This window comes from Schistocerca nitens, chromosome 6 (genome assembly GCF_023898315.1).
Source record: "Schistocerca nitens isolate TAMUIC-IGC-003100 chromosome 6, iqSchNite1.1, whole genome shotgun sequence".
NCBI classification, from domain to species: Eukaryota; Metazoa; Arthropoda; class Insecta; order Orthoptera; family Acrididae; genus Schistocerca; species Schistocerca nitens.
Window position 1 is genome coordinate 86,839,546 of NC_064619.1, and position 25,426 is coordinate 86,864,971.

At 44.4% G+C, this 25,426-nt stretch overlaps 1 protein-coding gene across 1 annotated transcript in view; it reads right to left on the reverse strand.

Moving 5' to 3' along the window:
* The window catches only part of LOC126262530 (GTP-binding protein Rit2), a 102,253-nt gene extending 76,884 nt beyond the window's left edge, over window positions 1-25,369 (reverse strand). The window contains exons 1-3 of the mRNA XM_049959202.1: window positions 24,989-25,369; window positions 24,847-24,903; window positions 5,698-5,771 (exon numbers count right to left, since the gene is read on the reverse strand). Coding sequence (XP_049815159.1) covers window positions 5,698-5,771; window positions 24,847-24,903; window positions 24,989-25,103 — 246 coding nt within the window. The 5' untranslated portion in view covers window positions 25,104-25,369. The remainder of the gene's footprint in view (window positions 1-5,697; window positions 5,772-24,846; window positions 24,904-24,988) is intronic.
* Window positions 25,370-25,426: the final 57 nt, after the last annotated feature.

Here is a 25,426-nt window from a genome sequence, read left to right on the forward strand (position 1 = left end):
GCCCACACTAGAGCGAGTGATAAAACCCAGCTGAACGGATAAAACGTAAAACTGAGTCAGCTATAGAGGCATCATCACCTAGAATTAAAGGAAGTGCAGCTGGTAAATTAAAGGACTGCCGCAAGGGGGCTAAAGGGGGGCAGGCCATCAGAGGATGGACCACTGTCAGCCCTGCATCACAGCGACACTTGGGCGGGTTCTCACGGCGAAGGAGATAGCTGTAGGTCAACCGCGTATGTCCAATTCGGAGACGGCAGAGAACAACTGAGTCCCTACGCATGCCCCTCAAGGATAAGTTCCATACGGCCGTGGACGACTTGACCATGCGGAGGCGGACCTTGCAATGTAGGGCTGACAGGAAATCTGTTTCCACAACACCAAGCTCCGAGGGTGGGGAAGTGGTGGTCTGCTTGGCCAACTGATCAACAAGTTCGTTTCCTGGAATGCCTATGTGGCCTGGGGTCCACACAAACGTCTCTGAATGATCACACTCGGCGAGAGCAAAAACAGCATCTTTAATACCGTGCACCAAGGGGTCCCGAGAAAAACACTGGTCGAGTGCTTGCAATCCACTCAGGGAGTCACTGCATATGACAAATGATTCCCCAGGGCAGGAGGAAAGGTGAGCAAATGCACGATAAAGAACAACCAGCTCCGCAGTGAAAACACTGCTCCCACAAGGCACGGAATGCTGCCCAACGTAGTCATAATGGATGAAAGCAAACCCAGTGCGTCCATCAACCACAGAACCATTGGTGTAGACTACATCTGCATAGCAAAACGAGGCAAGAAGAGCCAGGAGTTGTTACGAAGACTGGCAGGTGGAACGGAGGACTTGGAGTTGCAGGACAAATCCAAGCAAAGCCGCAAGTGAGGGAGGGACCAAGGAGGGGTAGAAGAAGATGGCCGGAACGATGGAGGAAGTGGAAAGGACTCAAGTGACGAGAGAAGGGAACAAACGCAAACCACGATCGGGAGACCCAAACTAGGCCGCTGTCGTGGGGAGGGGAGTGCAGAAGATGGAAAAAGGAGCCTGCAGTTTGGGTGGTTGGGCGAGGCATGGACGCGGGCGATGCATGATGGAAGCAACTGTTGTCGGCGGAATCGTAGGGGAGAGATTCTAGCTTCTACAAGAAGGCTAGTCACTGGACTAGTGCGGAAGGCACCTGTCGCCAGTCTGACGCCACAATGGAGAATCAGGTCGAGGATCTGCAACATTGAAGGTGCTGCTGAGTCTTACACCAAGTTCCCGTAGTCGAGACGGGACTGGACTGGACTAAGGCCTTATAGAGCTGTAGGAGAGTTGTTCATGCAACCCCCCAAACGGTGTGGCTGAGGCAGCGAAGGATGTTTAGGTGCCGCCAGCACCGTTGTTTAAGCTCGCGAAGATGAGGTGTCCAAGTGAGCTGAGCATCAAACAGCATGCCAAGGAAGCGATGCAGCTCCTCAATACAAAGGAGCTCATTGGCAAGGTAGAGCTCTGGATGGAGGTGGACCGTGCAATGACTACAGAAATGCACCAATCAGGTCTTGGAGGCCGAGAACTGAAAACCATGGTTGGATGCCCAAAAATGTGCCTTATGGATAGCTCTCTGCAGCCGCCGTTCAGTGGCACTGATGCTTGGGGAACTGTAATAAAGACAAAAGTCATTGGCATATAGAGAGGAACAGACCGATGAGCCCACCGCAGCCGCAAGACCATTTATCACCACCAAAAAGAGGGAAACACTGAGAACCGAGCCCTGCGGGACACCGTTCTCCTGAATATGAGCAGAGCTAAAATATGTGCCAACTCGAACCTGAAAGTAGCGATTGGAGAGGAAATTCCATAGAAAAATCGGAAGTGGACCCCGTAAGCCCCATTCGTGCAGCGTAGCAAGGATATGATGGTGCCAGGTGATATCGTACGCCTTCCGAAGATCAAAGAAAACAGCAACTAGATGTTCTCGCCCAGTAAAAGCTGTACGAATAGCCGACTCTAGCGAGACTAAGTTGTCGATCGCTAAGCGGCCCTGACGGAAGCCCCCCTGTTGCTGGGCTAGGAGGCCCCGAGCTTCGAGGATCCTCATGAGCCGCCGACTCACCATCTGTTGCAGGAGTTTGCACATAACGTTCGTAAGGCTGATAGGGTGATAGCTATCAACCATCAGCGGATCTGCACCAGGTTTCAGCACCAGGATGGTAACGCTATCCTGCCAACAAGTTGGGAAAATGTCCTGTGTCCAGATGGGGTTAAACAGGGTGAGTAATTCATCCTGACAGTGTGCCGAGAGATGACGAAGAAACTGTTTGTGAATTTGGTCTGGACCTGGAGAGGTATCGGGGCAAGCTGTAAGGGCACTTTGGAACTCCCATTCACTAATTGGGGCATTGTATTGTTCCCAACGGTGCGTGTTAAACGACAACTACGTATGCTCAGCCTGCTCTTTAATGGCACGGAATTCTGCGCTGTAGCCTGCTGTCGCGGAAATATGAGCGAAGTACTCTGCCAGATGTTCGGCGATTGGGTCAGTACAAGTGTACCCCGAAGAGAAAGGCAAGGGACAGATGCATGAGGGCGAAAGCCAAAAATGTGCCGAACCCGCGACCACACCTGAGATGGGGAGGTGTGAGAACCTATGGTGGCAACATATCGTACCCAGCAATCCTGTTTGCTCCGCCAGATTAACCGCCGAGCCCGGGCCCGCAGCCGCTTAAAGGCAACCAGATTCTCCAGGGAAGGATGACGCCGGTGTCGTTGCAGGGCTCGCCGGCGGTCCTGGATAGCTTCTGCGATCTCTGGTGTCCACCAAGCGACTGACTTACTCCTTAGGGTACTTTAAGAGCAGGAGACAGTTGCCTCGGCAGCAGAAACAATGGCCATAGTGACCTCGTCCACTGCCAAATCAATGGCACCAAGAAGCGGAGCAATGGCCATAGTAGCTGAGGTGTAGGCTGCCCTATCAGCTCCACAAAGAGACCATCGTGGCAGCTGGTCAGGGGGTTGGGATTGAAGAAGAAAAACCAGGATAGGAAAGTGGTCGCTACCACAGAGGTCATCGTGGACCCTCCAACTGAGGTATGGAAGAAGACCTGGGCTACTAAGAGAGAGGTCAGTGGCTGAGTATGTGCCATGAGACAAGCTAACATATGTGGGAGCACCGGTGTTAAGGAGGCAAATGTCCTGCTGTGCAAAGAGAGCTTCAACATTCCTACCCTGGCCCGAGATCTGGGCCCCACCCCATTAAGGGTGGTGGGCATTAAAGTCCACCAAAAGGAAGAATGGCGGGGGGAGCTGGGCAAACAAGGCAGCTAGGTCGGCAAGAGGGACAACCTCATCTGGGGGAAAGTAGAGGGAACAGATGGAAGCTCCATTCCTGCCCGGATTCAAACATGCACAGCCTTGAGAGCCATGTGAAGTGGCAATGGGGCACTAGGAACAGTGGCAAGAACATAAACACAAACACCGCCAGACACCCTGTTGTATTCTACGCGGTTCTTGTAGTAACCCCAGTAGCCACAGAGGGAGGGGGTCCACTGAACAGGAAACCAGGTTTCCTGTAGGGCCAGACAAGTGGCAGGGAAGCGGCACAAAAGCTGTTTCAACTCAGCAAGGTGGTGGAAAAACCACGGCAATTCCATTGAAGGATAATGGTATCCGACTGTGAAGACATGAAAGAACCTGGGGGGGGGGGATAGGTTATGACTTAGAAGAACTCGCCGCCGCCGAATGCATAGTAGCCTGGTCAACTTCCAGACAAGCTGTGGGTCGAGCAACATCTAGCTCCTCAGGGGACGCTAGATGCTCCACATCATCTGCAGGTGCAGGGGTGAACTCCTTTTCTGTCTCTATGTCCTCCTCCTTTTGCTTTTTCTTCTTTTTGGTAGGGTCCTGTTTGTCCTATGGTTTATCAGGCTGGGTGGGCTTTTCCGACCCAGTCTCATGGACTGAGGAAGACCTGGAAGCCCTACGGCCCTCAGGAGGTGGCTTTTTCAGCCACTGGCGGACATCTGGAGGGGCAGTAACCATAGAAGGGAGGGCACCAAGTGATCCCTTCCACGCGAGGGGAGCCAGAGGAGGCGGGCACTTCTCCAGCGCAGAGGTTGGGACTGAAGTCCCCAAAGGAGGAGGGGTTGTTACTCGCGATATTGATAACAGGGGAGCAATGGAAGAGGGTGTTCCCCCAACTACCTGGGAGGCAGGAATAGACGGCCGGGCTGGAGGGCCCACAAAAAGCAGCTGAGCTTGGGGGCTCGTCGCCAGGGATGGTGACATCAAAGCTGCTGCAGCAAAAGTCGATGAAATGTGGACAGGGTGAAGTCAGTCGTAATTGTGTTTAGCCTCTGTGTAAGTGAGCCTGTCCAAGGTTTTATACTCCATAATCTTCCATTCTTTTTGATAAACTGCACAGTCTGACGAGCAAGGTGAATGTTTCTGTCCGCAGCTGACACAAACCGGCGGCAGCGAACACGGGACGTTGGGGTGGGAGGCACGTCCACAATCCCGACAGGTAGTGTTGGCGTCACATCTCGATGACATATGCCCAAACCTCCAGCACTGAAAGCAGTGCATGGGAGGAGGGATGTAAGGCTTAACATCACATCGATATATCATCACCTTGACCTTCTCGGGCAGGGTGTCTCCCTTGAAAGCAAAGATGAAGGCACCGGTGGAGACCCTACTATCTTTAGGTCCCCTGAAGACACGTCGTACAAAGTGGACACTGCGGCGTTCCAGATCTGCACGAAGCTCATCATCAGACTGCAACAACAGGTCACAATGAAAAATATGTCCCTGAACCATATTGAGGCTCTTATGAGGCGTAATGGAGACTGGAGACTGCTACATCACTGAGCTTGTCACAAGCAAGCTATTACATCTGCATACTCTGAGAGGAACCTGACTGGTATACCATCTGGACCAGAAGCACTGCCTTTATTAAGTGATTTAAGCTGCTTTGCTGGACCGAGGATATCTACTTCTATGTTTCTCATCTTTGCAGTTGTTCTTGATTGGAATTCGGGAATATTTGCTTCGTCTTCTTTGGTGAAGGAACAGATTTCTCATTGAAATACTTTGACAACTTTTAATGACAAACATGGATTTATGGGCTATCATTCAAATGGAATATTGTGAGAGTCTAAGAATGAAATGGAACAACTTGTCTTAAAATCTTATATGAAAGTCGCAGACAGGCACAACAAAAAGACTACTGAACATGTAAGCTTTCAGCCAGAAGTCCTTGGTTTAAAAAAAAAAAAAAAAAAAAAAAAAAAAACCACATGCGCACACATGCACATACATTTACACTCATGCAAATGCAACCCTCAGACACATGATCACTATCTTTGGCTGCCAAGGGCTCTGGCCTCAGCAGCCAGAGACAATGGTCGAGTGTGTGAGTTGCATTTACATGAATGTGTTAGTGTGTATGTTGTCTATTTCAGAAGGTCTTCTGGCTGAAAGGTTACTTTTTTAGTAATCTTTTTGTTGTGCCTGTCTGCAACTCAACATCTCCGCTGTATGGCGAGTGAAATCTATCCTTTTTATAATATTGTAATATTCCATCCTGGACTTTCCATTGTTTAATCTTATATGAAAGTGAAACAATACAGTCTGTAGGAACATGAAACAAAAGGGGTTATCTCTATCTAATATTATTTCATCTGATAATTCTCATAAAAAATAGGGCACCAGTAGTAAAAACATCCTATTACCTGGCCCGCAGTATCCAGTATATCCAGTTGTGATGCTTCACCATCAATTACAGCTTGTTGTTGGTATGCATCTTCTGCAAAACAATGAACAATTAACATTTTCTTGTACATTTTAACCTAATTTGCTGACAAAAGTCACTTTCAGCTGAACTGTGATCTATACAAGCACGATAAAAAAAAGTCATGTAGACTTCATCCCTTTCTCTAAGGTTTTGTTCTGGTGCAAAGGTATCCACCAAGCTCCCATCTAATGAAAAACCAAGAAGTTAGGAACATCTCATTCACCACTCGTCATACTGAATATGCAGATTTAAGGATTGAAAAATTATTGTAGCTTCGTGGCAAGTAGTAGTGCTTCTGTAAAGCTCCAGTACAGGGATTCACTTTTTAAATTCATCAGTAATTATTTTATTTGAAAAAAATCATTGTAAACAGGTAAATATCAAGCTACAAACAGGAGACAAAATGCACAATCTGGGTGACTCATCCCCTCACCTTGCAGGATGTCAGGAGACAGCTCGTTAAGCTGGATAAGCAAGGCAAGGTGAATGAAGTCCAAAAACAAGCAATAAAAATAAAATGTTAATTACATGTTCAGCAGATCAAATGGCTCTGAGCACTGTGGGACTCAACTTCTGAGGTCATCAGTCCCCTATAACTTAGAACTAATTAAACCTAACTAACCTAAGGACATCACACACATCCATGCCTGAGGCAGGGTTCGAACCTGCGACCGTAGCAGTCACGCGGTTCCAGACTGTAGCGCCTATGGACAGATTTCGGTTACATAAATTGCTCGTCAGTATGGCTACATACTGGGCATTTATATGTTAATTAGTAAGACACTGGCTTCAATTTCATAAAAGTATTACTCACGTAGTATACTTATGATAGGTAATCAAAGTATTAATTATTAACTCAAAAAAAGAGAGCTATATAATCAAAAAATGGAAGCTACAGGTAGGAATAATATCAACAATGTACGAAAAGATAGATTGTTACTTCCCATAAAGATGACAAGCAATGTCTCAGAAAGGCACAATTAAAAGACACTTACACATAAGCTTTCAGTCATAGCTTTCATCAGAGAAAGAGAGATACACACCATTCTTTCACACAAGTAATCACACGTCATGCACACATGACCACCAACTCCAGCAGCCTGGACCAGAATGCAACTATCACTTGGAGTGGTAGCAGCAATCTGGAAGGGGCAGTGAAGGGGAGGAGTGTGCAGGGACTAGACTGTCAACAGGCACTGCTTCGGGAGGTTGCGGGTTAGAGAGGTGGGGAAAATGGAACAAAAAAGGAGAGCAGCAGGGAAAGATGAGTATGTGCATTAGAAGAGGGTGGCAAACAAACAGTGCAGGAGATGAGAATGGGCAGGAAGTCATGGGATGAAGGGGTTGGGAACTGCTGGGTGGGGGTGTGGGAACAGTATGTTGCCGTAGGTTGAGGCCGGGATAACTATGTGAGTGGAGAAAGTGTTGTAGGGATATCTCCCATCCATGCAGTTCAAAAAGCTTGTGGTGGATGGGAGGATACAGACAGCATGAGTAGTGAAGAAGCCACTGAAGTCAAGGATGTTATGGTTCAGCTGCAAGCTGTACCACAGGATGGTCTGCTTTGCACTTGGTCACAGTCTGGCAGTGGGCATTCGTCCTGGTAGACAGCTGGTTGGTATTCATGTGTGTGTGTGTGTGTGTGTGTGTGTGTGTGTGTGTGTGTGTGTGTGTGGTCTTCAGTCCAGAGACTGGTCTGATGCAGCCATCCACGCAACTCTATCCTGCACAAGCTTCTTCATCTCCAAGAAGCTGTTGCAACTTACATCCTTCTGAATCTGCTTAGCTTATTCATCTCTTGGTCTCCCTCTACGATTTTTACCCTCCATGCTGCCCTCCAATACTAAATTGGTGAACCCTTGATGACCCAGAACATGTCCTACCAATCTATCCCTTCTTCTAGTCAAGTCGTGCCACAAATTCCTCTTCTCCCCAATTCTATTCAGTACCTCCTCATTACTTACGTGCTCTACCCATCTAATCTTCAGCATTTTTCTGTAGCACCATATTTCGAAAGCTTCTATTCTCTTCTTGTCTAAACTAGTTATTGTCCACATTTTGCTTCCATACATGGCTACACTCCACACAAATACTTTCAGAAAAGGCTTTCTGACACTTAAACCTATACTCGATGTTAAAAAATTTCTCTTCTTCAAAAACGTTTTCCTTGCCATTCCCAGTCTACATTTCATATCCTCTCTACTTTGACCATCATCAGTTATTTTGCTCCCCAAATAGCAAAAGCCATCTACTACTTTAAGTGTCTCATTTCCTAATCAAATTCCCTCAGCATCACCTGATTTTATTGCAGGAGGAGGAGATTAGTGCTTAATGTCCCATCGACAATGAGGTCATTAGAGACAGAGCACAAGCTCAGATAAGGGAAGGACTGGGAAGGAAATCAGCCATGCCCTTTCAAAGGAACCATCCCAGCATTTGCCTGAAATGATTTAGGGAAATCACGGAAAACCTAAATCAGGATGGCCGGAGACGGATTTGAACCATCGTCCTCCCAAATGAGAGTCTAGTGTGCTAACCACTGCGCCACCCTGCTCGATCTGATTGAATTAGACTTTTACTTTTGTTGATGTTCATCTTGTATCCTCCTTTCAAGACACTGTCCATTCCGTTCAACTGCTCTTCCAGGTCCTTTGCTGTCTCTGACAGAATTACAATGTCATCGGCAAATCTCAAAGCTTTTATTTCTTCTCCCTGGATTTTAATTCCTACTCCAATTTTTTTTTTCCTTTACTGCTTGTTCAATACACAGATTGAATAACATTGGGGACAGGCTACAACCTTGTCTCACTCCCTTCCCAACCACAGCTTCCCTTTCATGTCCCTCAACTCTTGTAACTGCCATCTAGTTTCTGTACAAATTGTAAATAGCATTTCACTCCCTGTATTTGATCCCTGCCACTTTCAGAATTTGAAAAAGAGTATTCCATTCAACCTTGTCAAAAGCCTTCTCTAAGTTTACAAATGCTAGAAACGTAGGTTTGCCTTTCCTTAATCTATCTTCTAACGTAAGTCATAGGGTCAGTATTGCCTCATGTGTTCCAACATTTCTACAGAATCCAAACTGATCCTCCCTGAAGTTGGCTTCTAATAGTTTTTCCATTGGTCTGTAAATAATTTGTGTTAGTATTTTGCAGCTGTGACTTATTAAACTGATGGTTCAGTAATTTTCACACCCATCAACACCTCCTTTCTTTGGGATTGGAATTATTATATTCTTCTTTAAGTCTGAGGGTATTTCGCCTATCCTATACATCTTGCTCACCAGATGGTAGAGTTTTGTCAGGGCTGGCTCTCCCAAGGCTATCGGTAGCTCAAATGGAATGTTGTCTACTCCTTGGGCCTTGTTTCAACTTAGGTCTTTCAGTGCTCTGTCAAACTCTTCACGCAGTATCATATCTCCCATTTCATCTTCATCTACATTCTCTTCCATTTCTATAATATTGTCCTTAAGAAAATCGCCCTTGTATAGACCCTCTATATACTCCTTCCCCCTTTCTGCTTTCCTTTCTTTGCTTAGAACTGGTTCTCCATCTGAGCTCTTGACATTAATACAGGTCTCTAATTTTCCTGTAGGCAGTATCTATCTCACTCTTAGTGATATATGCCTCTACATCCTTACATTTGTCCTCTAGCCATCCCTGTTTAGCCATTTTGCACTTCCTGTCTATCTCATATTTGAGATGTCTGTATTCCTTTTTGCCTACTTCATTTACTGCATTTTTATATTTTCTCCTTTCATCAATTAAATTAAATATCTCTTCTGTTACCCTCATCTTTTTACCTATTTGACCTCCTGCTGCCTTTACAATTTCATCTCTCAAAGCTACCCATTCTTCTTCTACTGTATTTCTTTTCCCATTTCTGGTCAATCATTCCCTAATTCTCTCTCTGAAACTCTACAACCTCTGGTTTGTTCAGTTCATCGAGATCCCATCTACTTAATTCTCACCTTTTCGCATTTTCTTTAGTTTTAATCTACAGTTCATAACCAATAGATTGTGGTCAGAGTCCACATCTTCCCCTGAAAATCTCTTACTATTTAAAACCTGGTTCCTAAATCTCTGTCTTACCATTATATTGTCGCAGAAGAAGCTGAGTAGCACAGTCACTGTGGTGTACAGGTTATGATACTATACTGTTGCATGGAGGGTCATAAGTTCAAAATTCACTTGAACTGTAAAATTTTAATTTCTATATTCAGTTTGAGTACATTCTAGAAGTATCCACAAATGTCAAGAATAATTGTACTGGAATCTTCTGTAACTGTATATATACTGTATGTGTTCTGGCTGGAGGCAGTTCACTCCGCATTAATGTATGTGCAAGTGCTGAATAAACCTTCGTTAAGTGAAGTTAGTGATCGTCATTCATCCAATTACACCTTCTACGTGAGATTATTCTGGTGGAGACACTGGGTATTGGAACTTGTGACAGCACTCATTATTGACCACACAGTGGCTCCCATCAGGCCACGACAGAGCTGCCGTTTACATGGCGAGAAACCCGAGTTCAAGCCATATTAAACAGATCGCAATCAATCGGAGACAGAAGAAGAAGAGGACATAACGATGACAGCAACTGTGTGCCACCACATGAGACATCCTTCCATGTTATCTGGTGATGGTGGCCAAGATCCAAACAAGCAGCTGTAAGTATATGAGCGTATAGCCAAATTTAACAAATTGGATGACACTGTGCGTTTGGCTAACGTATTTTTCTACTTGGAGGGCACTGACAAGCAATGGTATGAGAACAACAAGAAGTAGTTCACAAGCTGGGAAGTATTCCAGGTGGAACTACGCAAGTATTTTGGCGACACACGACGCCAGAAGTGCAAGGCTGAAGATAAAGTGCAGGGCACAGTGTCCAGGAGAAACTACAGCATCCTACATTCAAGATGTCTTGGAGCTGTGTAAAATAGTGGATCCTAGAATGAAGGAGGAAGATAAGGTTGCACATCTCATGAAGAGTGTTGCTGAGGACATGTATCAAGCCCTACTCTTGAAGGTGGTTTCGACAGCAGATGACTTCATAAAATGGTGCCAGAATATTGAGACAATGCATCAAAAAATTAATTTCACGCAAGAAGTTTGAACAGCTTCCAAACATGATATCGATGTCTGTGATGGAGGAAGCAACTGATTTCACAAGTGTTCTTCGTCAGATAGTGAGAGAGGAAGTTCAGAAGGCACTTGGATTGTGCAATGAGCAAAAAATCGAGATGCTTCAAGAGGTCATAAGGGAGAAAGTGGAACAGACATTGAACCCAATCTCTCGTCCTTCATTTCCCTTTAATATGGTGAAAAGTCGAGAACAAGGCAAAGTAATGTTTCTACAATGCTGCATGAGGAACCTGTTTGGGCACCAAGAAAGATTGACATCTGGAGGACTCAGGATAATCAACCAGTACGTTTCCACTGCGGACAACTGGGACATGTGGAGCACTACTGTCAAAAAAGGTGGCGGATATTGATGACCCCCGCGCCAGAAAACAGAGGACCGATCTTAGCCGACACCAACTCCGGGACGACGAAGATGAACAAGAAGATGAGGGTGCAGGACGACGCAAGTCACCATCACCGCAAGCTAGCCACTGGAGAGGATGCTCTCCAACATGCCGATTAAGGTCTCCCCATTGCTGTTTACAAGCTCCAGCCGATCCCTTAGCCACCTCAACCTGGAAAACTAAAGGGTGCGACCTTCCTTGGAGGTGAGGCCGCAAAACATTTCTGCTGAAGATGGCTAATGGGAAATATGTAAAACCTACAGGAAGATGTACCATTCGTGTGGGTATAAGTGGCCATACACAGCCCTTAGAATTCATCGTCTTACAAGAGCGTAGTCATGACGTCATTCTCAGATGGGACTTTTTGAAAGCTTCTCAGGCAATTATCGATTGTGGTCGCTCGAAGATTATGCTAAACGAGATGAGATACTGTGGACAGGAAGATGCGCATTCGAGTGTGTGGAGGCTGTGTGCTGGATGAAGTGATCATTCCTGCAGTCAGTGCTAGAAAGGTAACTGTCATGAGTCATGTCATGCATCAAGCCATGGACCTTGTAGTGGAATGTAAGAGAAGCATACAACTGAAGAATAACTTGGTCATCACGACCTCTGTTGTCTCATTTAAGAATGGATTCGGTGAATTGTTTATAGTTAACTGTCGCCGAGAACCGCAGGTCCTTCCAAGACGCATGTGCATAGCAAACGCTGACCTGTTAATTGCAGAACAGCTGAGCGTCATAGAATCCTCCCATGCCGAGTCTGTGGGCAAATTTAGCACTACTACTATGAGACAAGATCTTCTAGCTCGACTGTCACCAGATCTCACTAAGGGACAACAGAAGATGCTACTTGACATTCTTCAAGAGTTATCTGAATGCTTCAATCCACAAGTGAAGATCATATTAGACAAATCAAAGGTGAAGCACCGGATTAGCACTGGAGACCATCAACCAATAAGCCAGAGAGCATATGGTGTGTCAGCAACAGAACGTCGAATAATTCACGATGAGGTAGAGAAAATGATGAAGAATGACATCATTCAGCCTTTGCAGAGCCCATGGTCATCACCAGTGGTTCTTGTCAGGAAGAAGGATGGCAGCTGGTGCTTTTGTTTTGATTATAGGAAGATTAATAAGATAACTAAAAAGGATGTTTATCCTCTGCCACGAATTGACGATACACTAGATTGTCTGAAGGGGGCTAAGTTTTTCTGAGCCATGAACATGTACTCGGGATACTGGCAAATCTAAGTAGATGAGACCAATCGTGAGAAAACTGCATTCATCACCCTGGGGGATTGTATGAGTTTAAGGTAATTCCATTTGGTTTGTGTAACGCACCACCAACTTTTGAATGGATGATGGATAATCTTCTGAATCACCTGAAGTGGACCATGTGTCTTTGTTATTTAGATGACATTATAGTTTTCTCAGAGGCATTTGATGAACACACAAAAAGACTGAGAGCCATTCTTAAGTGTCTCCAACAAGGCAGACTGAAACTTAATCCAAGAAAGTCTCTCTCTGGAGCAAAAGAAATCAAAATACTTGGATAACTCTTGTCAAACGAAGGTGTGCGGCCAGACCCAGAAAATGTGAGATCTATAACGGAATTTCCTATTCCTAAAAGTATTAGAGACGTGAGAAGCTTCTTCGGATTATGTTCTTATTATCATCATTTTATCAAAGACTTTTGTATCAAAGCCAGGTCACTCCAAGAATTGTTAAAAGCTGATGCAAAATTTATCTGGGGTGGTGCTCAACAAGATTGTTTTGATGTGATGTGAAAAGCTCTGACGACTGACCCTGTACTTGGTCTGTATGATGAGAGAGAACCTACAGAACTACACACAGATGCCAGCGGGTATGGGGCAGTGTTGTTCTGGTGCAAATTTCGGATGGAAAAGAGAAGGTTATATAGCCTATGCTTCTAGGACACTTATAAAAGCCAAGAGAAACTATTCATCTACAGAAAGAGAATGTCTTGCTGTGATCTGGGCCATGTGCCAATTTCGACAGTATCTCTATGGAAGGCCATTCACAGTTGTTACAGACCATCACTATCTGACATGCTATGCCATTACAAAAGACATGGAAACAGCCAAAGCATCTGAGGTAGCCAAATTCATCATGGAAGATATTGTATTAAAACATGGTGCCCCAAGGTCATTAATTATGGATCGAGGAAAAGTTTTTCAATCAAATCTAGTGATAGAGATAAACCACCGGTGCAACATTACACATCACACGACAAGTGCCTGCCATCTGCAAAACTAATGCTCTTACTGAACACCTCAATAAGACCTTGGTTGACATGCTATCAATGTTCATCAATGCTGAGCAGAGCAACTGGGATGAGTTGCTACCTTTAGTTACATTTGCCTACAACACCACCAAACAAGACACCACATACACCCTTTCTCCTGGTGCATGGGTGAGGCGACGATGATGGACACTGTGTTTCCGTTAAATCCTGATGACGTGGACGACAACTACATTGGCAAGGTGCTAACCAGAGCTGAGGAAGCTCAGCAGTTAGCTCAACTCCTCATGCTGCAGGCTCAAGAAAACGATCGCCGAAGGTACGACGCAAGCCACTGCACTGTTGTCTACCAGCTAGTGACCTCGTCTGGATCTTCACTCCTGTTCGGAAGGTTGGTCTCTCCGAGAAGCTCCGCAGGCGCTACTTTGGCCCTTATAAGGTTGTAAGACAGTTGTCTGATGTTACTTATGAAGTTGAAGATTTCGACCCTAACACAAGACGATGAAAGATCAGAGATACTGTCCACGTCTGTCGAATAAGCCCTATAAGGATTATGCAACCCAGGGTAAATTCGAAGCTCCAGCGACAGGCAACAAGCGGAAAGGTGACGAAGAGCGTAGTGGCAAAGGCAGTTCTAAGAAGATAACCGCCAGGGTAAACATCAGTCATCAGGAGTCAAAGTATGCAGGACCGATGACTCGTTCCCGGACTAGGACAACGTAGCACTGAGATGCTGTTCTCTTATGGAGGGAGGAATGTTGCAGCAGAAGCTGAGTAGCACAGTTACCATGGTGTAGTGGTTATGATACTAGACTGTTTAATGGAGGGTCGTGAGTTCAAAACTCACCTGAACTGTAAAATTTTAATTTCTGTATTTGGTTTGAGCACATTCTAGAAGTATCCACAAATGTCAAGAATCATTGTACTGGAATGTTCTGTAACTGTATATATACCATACGTGTTCTGGCCAGAGGCAGTTTGCTCCGCACTCTTGTACGTGCAAGTGCTGAATAAACCTTCATTAAGTGAAGTTAGTGTTTGTCATTCATCTAATTACACTTTCTACATGACAATATAGTCTATCTGAAATGTCCCAGTGTCTCCAGGCCACTTCCACGTATACAGCCTCCTTTCATGATTTTTAAATCAAGTGTTAGCTATGATTAAGTTTTGCTCTGTGCAAAATTCTATCAGATGGCTTCCTCTTTCATTCCTTATCCCCATTCCATATTCAATTACAACTTTTACTTCTCTTCCTTTTCCTACTGTCAAATTCCAGTCCACCATGACTATTACATTTTCATATTCCTTCACTATTTGAATAATTTCTTTTATCTCATCATACATTTCTTCAATCTCTCCATTGTCTAGTTGGCATATAAACTTTTACTACCATGGTAGGTGTGGGCTTCATGTCTATCTTGGCTTCAATAATGCGTTACCCACGCTCCTATTGTTTTATTCACTACTAAACCTACTCCTACATTACCCCTATTTGATTTTGTGTTTATAACTCTGTATTCACCTGACCACAAATCTTGTTCCTCCTGTCACCGAACTTCACTAATTCCCACTATATCTAACTTTAACCTATCCATTTCCCTTTTTAAATTTTCTAACCTACCTCCCTGATTAAAAGATCTGACATTTTATGCTCCAATCCGTAGAAAGCCAGTTTCTCTTCTCCTGATAACAATGTCCTCCTGAGTAGTCCCTGCCCACAGATCTGAATGGAATTCATCCAAATTCATATCAATGTAAAAAGCTGTTCACTGATAGGAGCAGAGCTGGTAAATGACATGGCTGCTTTCATGGGTGGCCTGACCTCTGATGGGGCGGGATAAGCCAACGACAGGAATAGAATAGGAAGTGCTAGATGGGTGAATTTGGTAGGTCTTGTGACTGGGATTTCCTTGGGACAAGGAGTGGGGACAGGGAGTGCCATAGGGATGGACTAGGATGATGTGATGGTTGGTTGGTCGACAGAACACCACTTAGGTGGGGTGTTAAGGATCTTCGGTAGAATGTCCCTCATTTCAGGGCATGATGACAAGTAATCAAAGCTCTGGCAAAGGATGTGTTTCAGTTGTTCCAGTATGGGATGGTACTGGGTGACAAAGGGGTACTCCTATGTGGCTGATTCTAGGTGGTGGTGGGAGGATTGGGGGTATGAGGAGAAATGGCACAGGAGATCTGCTTGCAGAGTAGGTCTGGGGGTCAGTGTCTGTCTGTGGAACCTTTGGGAAGACCCTCAGCATTCTGAGCAACGGAGTTTTTGTCACAGCAGATACACCATCACCAGGAAGCCAAGGTATATGGGAGGGATTCTGAGGAGAGGTTCTATGAAAGGCCTATGGCTGTAAGCAGGGACCAGAGGTTGTGTTGGGCTTCTTGGTTAGGATCACTTGGGCAGAGTTTATAGGTGGACAAGTCAGATAACTGATGGAGACCTTCCACCAGGTCATCACTTGGATTCATAACAATTCACTCTGTGTTCCATTAGAACTCCAACACCTTTTCTCCTATCTGCTTTACCTGGTCCTCCTCAACCCAGTTTGCCACCATCCTATATGTTGACCTCCTCCTCTCTGATGGCTTCATCTCAATCTCTGTCCACTGTAAACCCATCATCAACCAGCAACAGTACCTACATTTTGACAGCTGTCATCCCTTTCAAACAAAAAAATTCCCCCAATACAGCCTGACCACCAAGGGACAGCGTATCTGCAGTGACAAGAACTCGCTTGCCCAGTACGCTGAGGGTCTCACCAAAGCCTTTACAGACAAGCACTATCCCCCAGACAAACAGAACTCCTGTGCCATTTTCTCTCAAACTCCCAATCCTCCCACCACCACCTTGAACCAGCCACAAAGGAATGCCCCCTTTGTTACCCAATACCACCCTGGACTGAAAGAACTGAACCACATCATTCACCAGGGCTTTGATTGTCTATCATCATGTCCTGAAATGAGGGAAACCCTACCCAAGATCCTTCCCACCCCTCCTAAATTGTTGTTCCAGCACTCACTCAACCTCCATAACATCCTAGGCCATTCCTATCCCTTTCCAAACCCAACCCCCTTGACACAAGGATCATATCCCATGTGCAGGACCTGCCCGATCCACCCATCCAGCACTTTCTCTTTCTGTCCTGTTACAGGTTTATCCTACCCTACCAGTTCTGCTCTGCTGAAATCATTGCACAGCTTTTTATATTGGTATGACTACCAACCAGTTGCCCAACAGGATTAACACCCAACGCCAAACTGTGGCCAAGAGCAAAGTAGACCATCCAGTGATACAACATACAGCTGAACGTAAGACCTTTGATTTCAGTGGCTGCTTCACTACCCAAGCCACCTGGATCCTCACCTCCATCACTAGCTTTTCTGAAGTGCGCGGATGGGAGTTATCCTTACACAACATCGGGGCCCTGGAGCTTTGTTCAGTTTCAATGATCTCAGCTATTTCTCAACACCATTGACACTACTACTTATTTCATTCAGCATCTCTATCTATAGCCCTAGTCTTTGTTTTACACCTATTATGCAATAGACTGTTTCCTCAGAAGCTTCTTTACTGTGACTGTATACGATGGAGATTGCTTTCTATTATGAACTGCTCTAGTGGGTACATATCTATACAGTGCATGGTCAATTATTCTTTTAAACGTGAGCTAGAGTTCCTCTATATGTTTCTGACCTGTGCTGAAAATTTCAAGTTCCTCACCGAGATATGACATTACTGCTTTTTGCAATTTCGATGTGCAAGTCCTCAATGTGGTCAGGTCTATTTATTGCCATGAAATCCAATATATTTCCATCATGAGTAGGTTTCTTAGCTATCTGTTCTCGGTAATTTTTAGAGAAGACATTTAATAAAGTTTCACAGGATGTCTTATCACACCCACCACTAAGAAAACAGTAATTTTCCCAATTAATTGTTGGATGATTAAAGTCTCCACTGATGATTTCGGTATGACTGGGGAACTTACGTACAAGTGAACTGAGGTTCCCTATGACGTTTTCGGTTACATCAGTTAGCCTTCTGCCGCCGAGCAGTGTGTCAGCAGTGTGCAAGTAGCAGCAAGTGGCTTATTTAGCGATCATATAAGTGTAGCAGTCAAGCTGAAAATTTGTTCGAGTGTTCTTAGTGCACTTGTTTAGTTAAATCGGTCAAATCATTGTGTAGTTTCGTAACTAGCAGGGGCAGATTTGCATTTTAACATCTGTGACGTGTAAAGCCGCATAGTCGTCTGTCATTTGTTTATTTCTTTCAGATAGTCTTTGTACGTTACTGACAGTACAATTAGCCTTCTGCCGCCGAGCAGTGTGTCAGCAGCGCACAAGTAGCAGCATTACTGTATTTACTAGGCAGTCTTGTATTTTAATAACCATTTAAATTTTGCATCTAATTGTTTGTGCTCTCTGTAGATTAGTTCAGACATTCTTTGCACAACAGTATTTAGCATGGATAGGGACTGCGACTGCTATGTTCAGATGTGGGCCGAGTTGGCATCCCTTCGCTCCTAGCTTCAGGCAGTGTTGGCTTCAGTCACACAGCTTGAGGCTGTAAGCCAATGGGCATCACTGTGGGGTCTGGACGGGGGTTTGTCAGGGACGGCCAGCTTGTTCCACGCATCCCCCGATCGGACTACGGCTGTGGCTGCCCAGGATACTGCCCACATTGAGGCTAACCCCTCACTCGTGGTAGAGTGGGAGGTCATCTCGAGGTGTGGCAGAGGGCGAAAGACATTCTGGAGGGCTGAATGGAAGGCCTCTCCAGTTTGTCTGACAAACCGGTTTCAGGCTCTGTCTCCAGCTGATACTGATCTTTGGCCGGATATGGTTGCTTGTCCTGTTCCAGAGGTTGCCCCTCAGTCTTCAAGATCCGGGTGGTCGCAGAGGGTGGGCTTACTGGTAATTGGGAGCTCCAACAACAGGCGCGTAAGGGGGCCCCTTAGGGATATGACTGCAAGGGAGGGGAAGAAAACCAATGTGCACTCCGTGTGCATACGGGGGGGGGGGGGGGGGGGAGTCATTCCAGATGTGGAAAGGGTCCTTCCGGATGCCATGAAGGGTACAGGGTGCACCCATCTGCAGGTGGTCACTCATTTTGGCACCAATGATGTGTGTTGCTATGAATCGGAGGAAATCCTCTCTGGCTTCCGGTGGCTATCTGATTTGGTGAAGACTACCCAGACTCACTAGCGGGATGAAAGCAGAGTTCACCATCTGCAGCATCGTCGACAGGACTGACTGCGGACCTCTGGTACAGAGCCGAGTGGAGGGTCTGAATCAGAGGCTGAGATGGTTCTGCGACTATGTGGGCTGCAGATTCCTCGACTTGCGCCATAGAGTGGTGGGGTTTTGGGTTCCGCTGGATAGGTCAGGAGTCCACTACACACAGCAGGTGGCTACACGGGTAGCAGGGGTTGTGTGGCATGGACTGGGGAGTTTTTTTAGGTTAGATGGCCTCGGGCAAGTAAAGAAAGGGCAACAGCCTCAAAGGGTGTGGGGCAAAGTCAGGACATGCGGGGACCAAGCAGCAATCGGTATTGTAATTGTAAACTGTCGAAACTGCATTGGTAAAGTACCGGAACTTCAAGCGCTGATAGAAAGCACCGAAGCTGAAACTGTTTTAGGTATGGAAAGCTTGCTGAAACCAGAGATAAATTCTGCCAAAATGTTTACAAAGGCACAGACAGTGTTGAGAAAGGATAGATTGCATACAACTGGTGGTGGCGTGTTTGTCGCTGTTAGTAGTAGTTTATCCTGTAGTGCAATAGAAATGGATAGTTCCAGTGAATTATTACAGGTGGAGGTTATGCTCAACAATCAAGCTAGGTTAATAATTGGCTCCTTTTACTGACCTCCCGACTCAGCAGCATTAGTGACAGAACAACTGAGAGAAAATCTGGAATACATTTCACATAAATTTCCTCACCATGTTATAGTCTTACGTGGAGACTTTAATTTACTAGATATAGACTGGGACACTCAGATGTTTAGGACAGGTGGTAGGGACAGAGCATCGAGTGACATTATACCGAGTGCACTATCCGAAAATTACCTCGAGCTATTAAACAGGGATCTGACTCGTGGAGGTAACATCTTAGACCTACTGATAAACAGACCCAAACTTTTTGACTCTGTAAGTGCAGAACAGGCTGTTGCAGCATCCCTGAATATGGAAGTAAATAGGAATACAAAAAAAGGGAGGAAGGTTTATCTGTTTAGCAAGAGCAATAGGAGGCAGATTTCAGACAACCTAACAGATCAAAACGAACATTTCTATTCCGACACTGACAATGTTGAGTGTTTATGGAAAAAGTTCAAGGCAATCGTAAAATGTGTTTTAGACAGGTACGTGCTGAGTAAAACTGTGAGGGAGGGGAAAAACCCACTGTGGTTCAACAACAAAGTTAGGAAACTACTGCGAAAGCAAAGAGAGCTTCGCTGCAAATTTAAACGCAGCCAAAACCTCTAAGACAAACAGAAGCTAAATGATGTCAAAGTTAGCGTAAGGAGGGCTATGCGTGAAGCGTTCAGTGAATTCGAACATAAAATTCTATTTACCAACCTGACAGAAAATCCTAGGAAGTTCTGGTCTTACATTAAATCAGTAAGTGGATCGAAACAGCATATCCAGACACTCTGGGATGATAATGGCATTGAAACAGAGGATGACACATGTAAAGCTGAAATACTAAATGCCTTTTTCCAAAGCTGTTTCACAGAGGAAGACCGCACTGCAGTTCCTTCTCTAAATCCTCGCATGAACGTAAAAATGGCTGACATTGAAATAAGTGTCCAAGGAATAGAAAAGCAACTGAAATCACTCAACAGAGGAAAGTCCACTGGACCTGACAGGATACCAGTCCGATTCTACACAGAGTACGCGAAAGAACTTGCCTCCCTTCTAACAGCCGTGTACTGCAAGTCTCTAGAAGAATGGAAGGTTCCAAATGATTGCAAAAGAGCACAGGTAGTCCCAGTCTTCAAGAAGGGTCGTCGAACAGATGTGCAAAACTATAGGCCTGTATCTATGACATCGATCTGTTGTAGAATTTTAGAACATGTCTTTTGCTCATGCATCATGTCATTTCTGGAAACCCAGAATCTACTCTATAAGAATCAACATGGATTCTAGAAACCGCAATCGTGTGAGACCCAACTCGCTTTATTTGTTCATGAGACCCAGAAAATATTAGATACAGGCTCCCAGGTAGATGCCATTTTCCTTGACTTCGGGAAGGCGTTCTATACAGTTCCGCACTGTCGCCTGATAAAATAAGAGCCTATGGAATATCAGACCAGCTGTGTGGCTGGATTGAGGAGTTTTTAAAAGCAAACAGAACACAGCATGTTGCTCTCAATGGAGAGACATCTACAGATGTTAAAGTAACCTCTGGCCTGCCACAGGGGAGTGTTATGGGACCATTGCTTTTCACAATATATATAAATGACCTAGTAGATAGTGTCGGAAGTTCCATGCGGCTTTTCCGGATGATGCTGTAGTATACAGAAAAGTTGCAGCATTAGAAAATTGCAGCAAAATGCAGGAAGATCTGCAGCGGATAGGCACTTGGTGCAGGGAGTGGCAACTGTCCCTTAACATACATAAATGTAATGTACGAGGTGTGGCTAGAAAAAAACCGGACTAGTACTGGTGAAACAATAAAACGAATGCAATAAGGCTGAAAGTCGCGTGGCTTGTCACGTGACTCTCGCTCCGCCTACTGCTCGAGTTTCATCTGCCTCCTGCACTCAGTCTGCCTGTGGCGTCTGTTTTAAGTAGTTGACGTTTTGTCTGTGCGTCGGAAAATGTTGAGTGTACAGAAAGAACAGCGTGTTAACATCAAATTTTGTTTCAAACTACGAAAATCTGCAAGTGAAACATTTGTAATGTTACAACAAGTGTACGGCGATGATTGTTTATCGCGAACACAAGTGTTTGAGTGGTTTAAACGATTTAAAGATGGCCACGAAGACACCAGTGATGACACTCGCACTGGCAGACCATTGTCAGCAAAAACTGATGCAAACATTGAAAAAATCGGTAAACTTGTTCAACAAGATTGCCGTTTAACAATCAGAGCAGTGTCTGAGTTAACAGGAGTTGACAAGGAAAGTGTCGAACAAGTTTACCGATTTTTTCAATGTTTGCATCAGTTTTTGCTGACAATGGTCTGCCAGTGCGAGTGTCATCACTGGTGTCTTCGTGGCCATCTTTAAATCATTTAAACCACTCAAACACTTGTGTTCGCGATAAACAATCATCGCTGTACACTTGTTGTAACATTACAAACGTTTCACTTGCAGATTTTCGTAGTTTGAAACAAAATTTGATGGTAACACGCTGTTCTTTCTGTACACTCAACATTTTCCGACGCACAGACAAAACGTCAACTACTTAAAACAGACGCCACGGGCAGACTGAGTGCAGGAGGCAGATGAAACTCGAGCAGTAGGCGGAGCGAGAGTCACGTGACAGGCCACGCGACTTTCAGCCTTATTGCATTCGTTTTATTGTTTCACCAGTACTAGTCCGGTTTTTTTCTAGCCACACCTCGTATTGCGAATACATAGAAAGAAGGATCCTTTATTGTATGATTATATGATAGCGGAACAAACACGGGTAGTAGTTACTTCTGTAAAATATCTGGGAGTATGCGTACGGAATGATTTGAAGTGGAATGATCACATAAAATTAATTGTTGGTAAGGCGGGTGCTAGGTTGAGATTCATTGGGAGAGTCCTTAGAAAATGTAGTCCATCAACAAAGGAGGTGGCTTACAAAACACTCGTTCGAACTATACATGAGTTTTGCTCATCAGTGTGGGATCCGTACCAAGTCAAGTTGACAAGAGGAGATAGAGAAGATCCAAAGAGGAATGGCATGTTTCGTCACAGGGTTATTTGGTAAGCGTGATAGCGTTACGGAGATGTTTAGCAAACTCAAGTGGCAGACTCTGCAAGAGAGGCACTCTGCATCACGGTGTAGCTTGCTGTCCAGGTTTCGAGAGGGTGCGTTTCTGGATGAGGTATCGAAATATTGCTTCCCCTTACTTATACCTCCTGAGGAGATCACGAATAAAAAATTAGAGAGATTTGAGCATGCACGGAGGCTTTCCGGCAGTCGTCGTTCCCACGAACCATATGCGACTGGAACAGGGAAAGGAGGTAATGACACTGGCACATAAAGTGGCCTCCGCCACACACCGTTGGGTGGCTTGCAGAGTATAAATGTAGATGTAGCTGAGTCTGAATGGCAACAGAAGGATCCAACTATCATTTTATTCCCACCCCTCATACTGATTCTTGTCCAAACAATCTCACATGGAACTTCAATTTCTATTCCTGTAGATCTGAGTTTTTCCATCTACTTTGATAAATACACTACCTCCATTTCCCATTTGCCTGGCTTTTCCAAACACACTTAAACATTTCCCAAAAATCTCACTGCTATCAATTTCAGGTTTCAACCATTTTTCTGTACCTAGAATTATGAGAGCTTCACTGCTTTTCATGATTGCTTTGAACTCTTGCACTTTGTTGCAAATGCTTAGGCAGTTTACACTAGGATTTTAGTACTCTCACCTGTGGGCGGCAATTCTTTTGATCTTACACTGATACTTCTGGGTTTCCTTCAGCTAACATTATCTGGATTGGATGGAGAGTCACCTAATCTAAAAAACCTTTGTGTGTGCCCTACACAAAGTCAGCTGCATCACGGTCCTAAATGCCCAATTGTTGTTATAGTTACAATAATCCCTATGTTTAAGATGTCTTGTGTGTGATTTGGACAAAAGCGACATATTTCCACACAGACTTCAATGTTTTGTAAGACCTCTTCTTATTGTGACGAGAAGAAGTCTTATATACATCTATGTCTATATTCTGCAAACAGTGGTGAAGAGCATGCCAGAGGACACATCCAATTGTACCAATTATTGCAATTTCTCCCCATTCCATTCACATATGAAGCATGGGAAGAATGATTGATTGAATGAATGAATGCCTCTGTGCATACTGTAATTATTCTAATCGTGTCCTCATGATACCCATGTGAGCAGGGGTTATAGAATACTCATGGAGCCATCATTTAAAGCCAGTTCTGAAACCGTTAGTAGATTTTCTCGGGATAGTTTGCATCTATCTTCAAATGTATACCAGTTCAGTTTCTTCAGTATCTCTGCGACTTCCACAGATCTAACAAATCTGTAACCATTCACATTGTCCTTCTCGGTATGTGTTCAATATTCACTGATAGTCCTATTTGGTACGGTTCTCAGACACTACAGCGATATTCTAGGAAAAATATCGCACAAGCAATTTGGAAGCAATCTCCTTTGGAGACTGCTTGCACTTCCCTACTATCCTACCAATAAACTGAAATCTACCACCTGCTTTACCTATGACTGAACATTTATGATTATTCCATTTCACATCCCTACAAAGTGTTACACTCTGGTATTTGTATGAGTTACCCAATTTCAACAGTGGCTCATTGATATTATAGTCATAGGCTACTTTGTTTTTTCGTTTTGAGAAATGCATAATTTAATATTTCTGAACATTTGGAGCAAGATGGCAATCTTTGCACCATTCTGAAATATTATCAAGATCTGACAATGTATGATGCAGATTCTTTCTATGGTACTTCATTATACATAATTGCATCACCTGTAAAAAGCTCAAAGTTACTGTTAATATTGTCTGTAAGGTCATTAATATACAATGTGAACAGTAAGGGTCCCAACACATTTTCCTCTGGCAGATCCGAAATTACTGCTACATCTGACCATGAATCTCCAACCAAGATAATATGCTGTGTCCTCCCTACCAAAAAGTCCTCAATCCAGTCACAAATTTCACTTGATACCCTGTATGATCATACTTTTGACAATAAGCAGGTGTGGTACCAAGTCAAACGTTTTTCGGCAATCAAGAAAATCTGTGACTAACTGCGGCCTTTATCCAAAACTTTTAGTATGCCATGCAAGACAATACTACATATTACTGCTTCAGTGGAAAAATGTCACCTTCAGTCAAGACATTTATGACATAAGTGGCCACTATGAAGATGATTTCATTTGAATATGTCTACGTTAGTAGACACAGGAACACAATTTTATTTTAATACCCTACTTATAACGAGAGCTTTCATCAACTTGAATTGAAACGATAATGTTGTTTTACTAAACTTTGTATATTTTACTTTACCCATGTATTGTAGTAATCTCGCTAAGAATTATTAACATATCTTCCTAAGTCCAAAAATCTTTTACTCACCAATAGTTGGGTCGTGATAATCCAAAAACCTATGGTTGACGAACTGTAGAGTTAGAGCTGTAAAAACAAAGCAGTGAAAGTATCATACGGCCAACTTCATGAATGAACTGAACGACACGGATGAGCACATATTCACATTTACCTGATTTCCCAACCCCCCCGTCTCCCAATACCACTATTTTGTACACTCTTAATCCACCTCTTGTAGTTTCGGGTCGACCTTGTGATACACCTCTGCTATCATCAGCAATGCCCATTCTCCCGGGTCTTTTGCCCGGAGTTACGGGCGCAATTCCAGACCCAGAAGGGCCTGCTTGACCAGCCGCCAGCTCTGTTTCTTTTTAATTCGGTTTCAAACTTGTAATCTAAAGGTACGACGTTTTCTTCCGGAATTCTTCTATTACCCTAGACCATTGCCAGAATGGTCTAGGGTTTTAAAACGCTAAAAGACCCTCAAAGGACTTATGTAGGTAAACGCCCCCATCAAGCAATCACGCTCGAGAACAACTTTGCCATCTATAGCTTCATGTGTGAAGTGACAGCTGAAACAGCTGAGTGGCAATGTTTACAGTTGAACTAG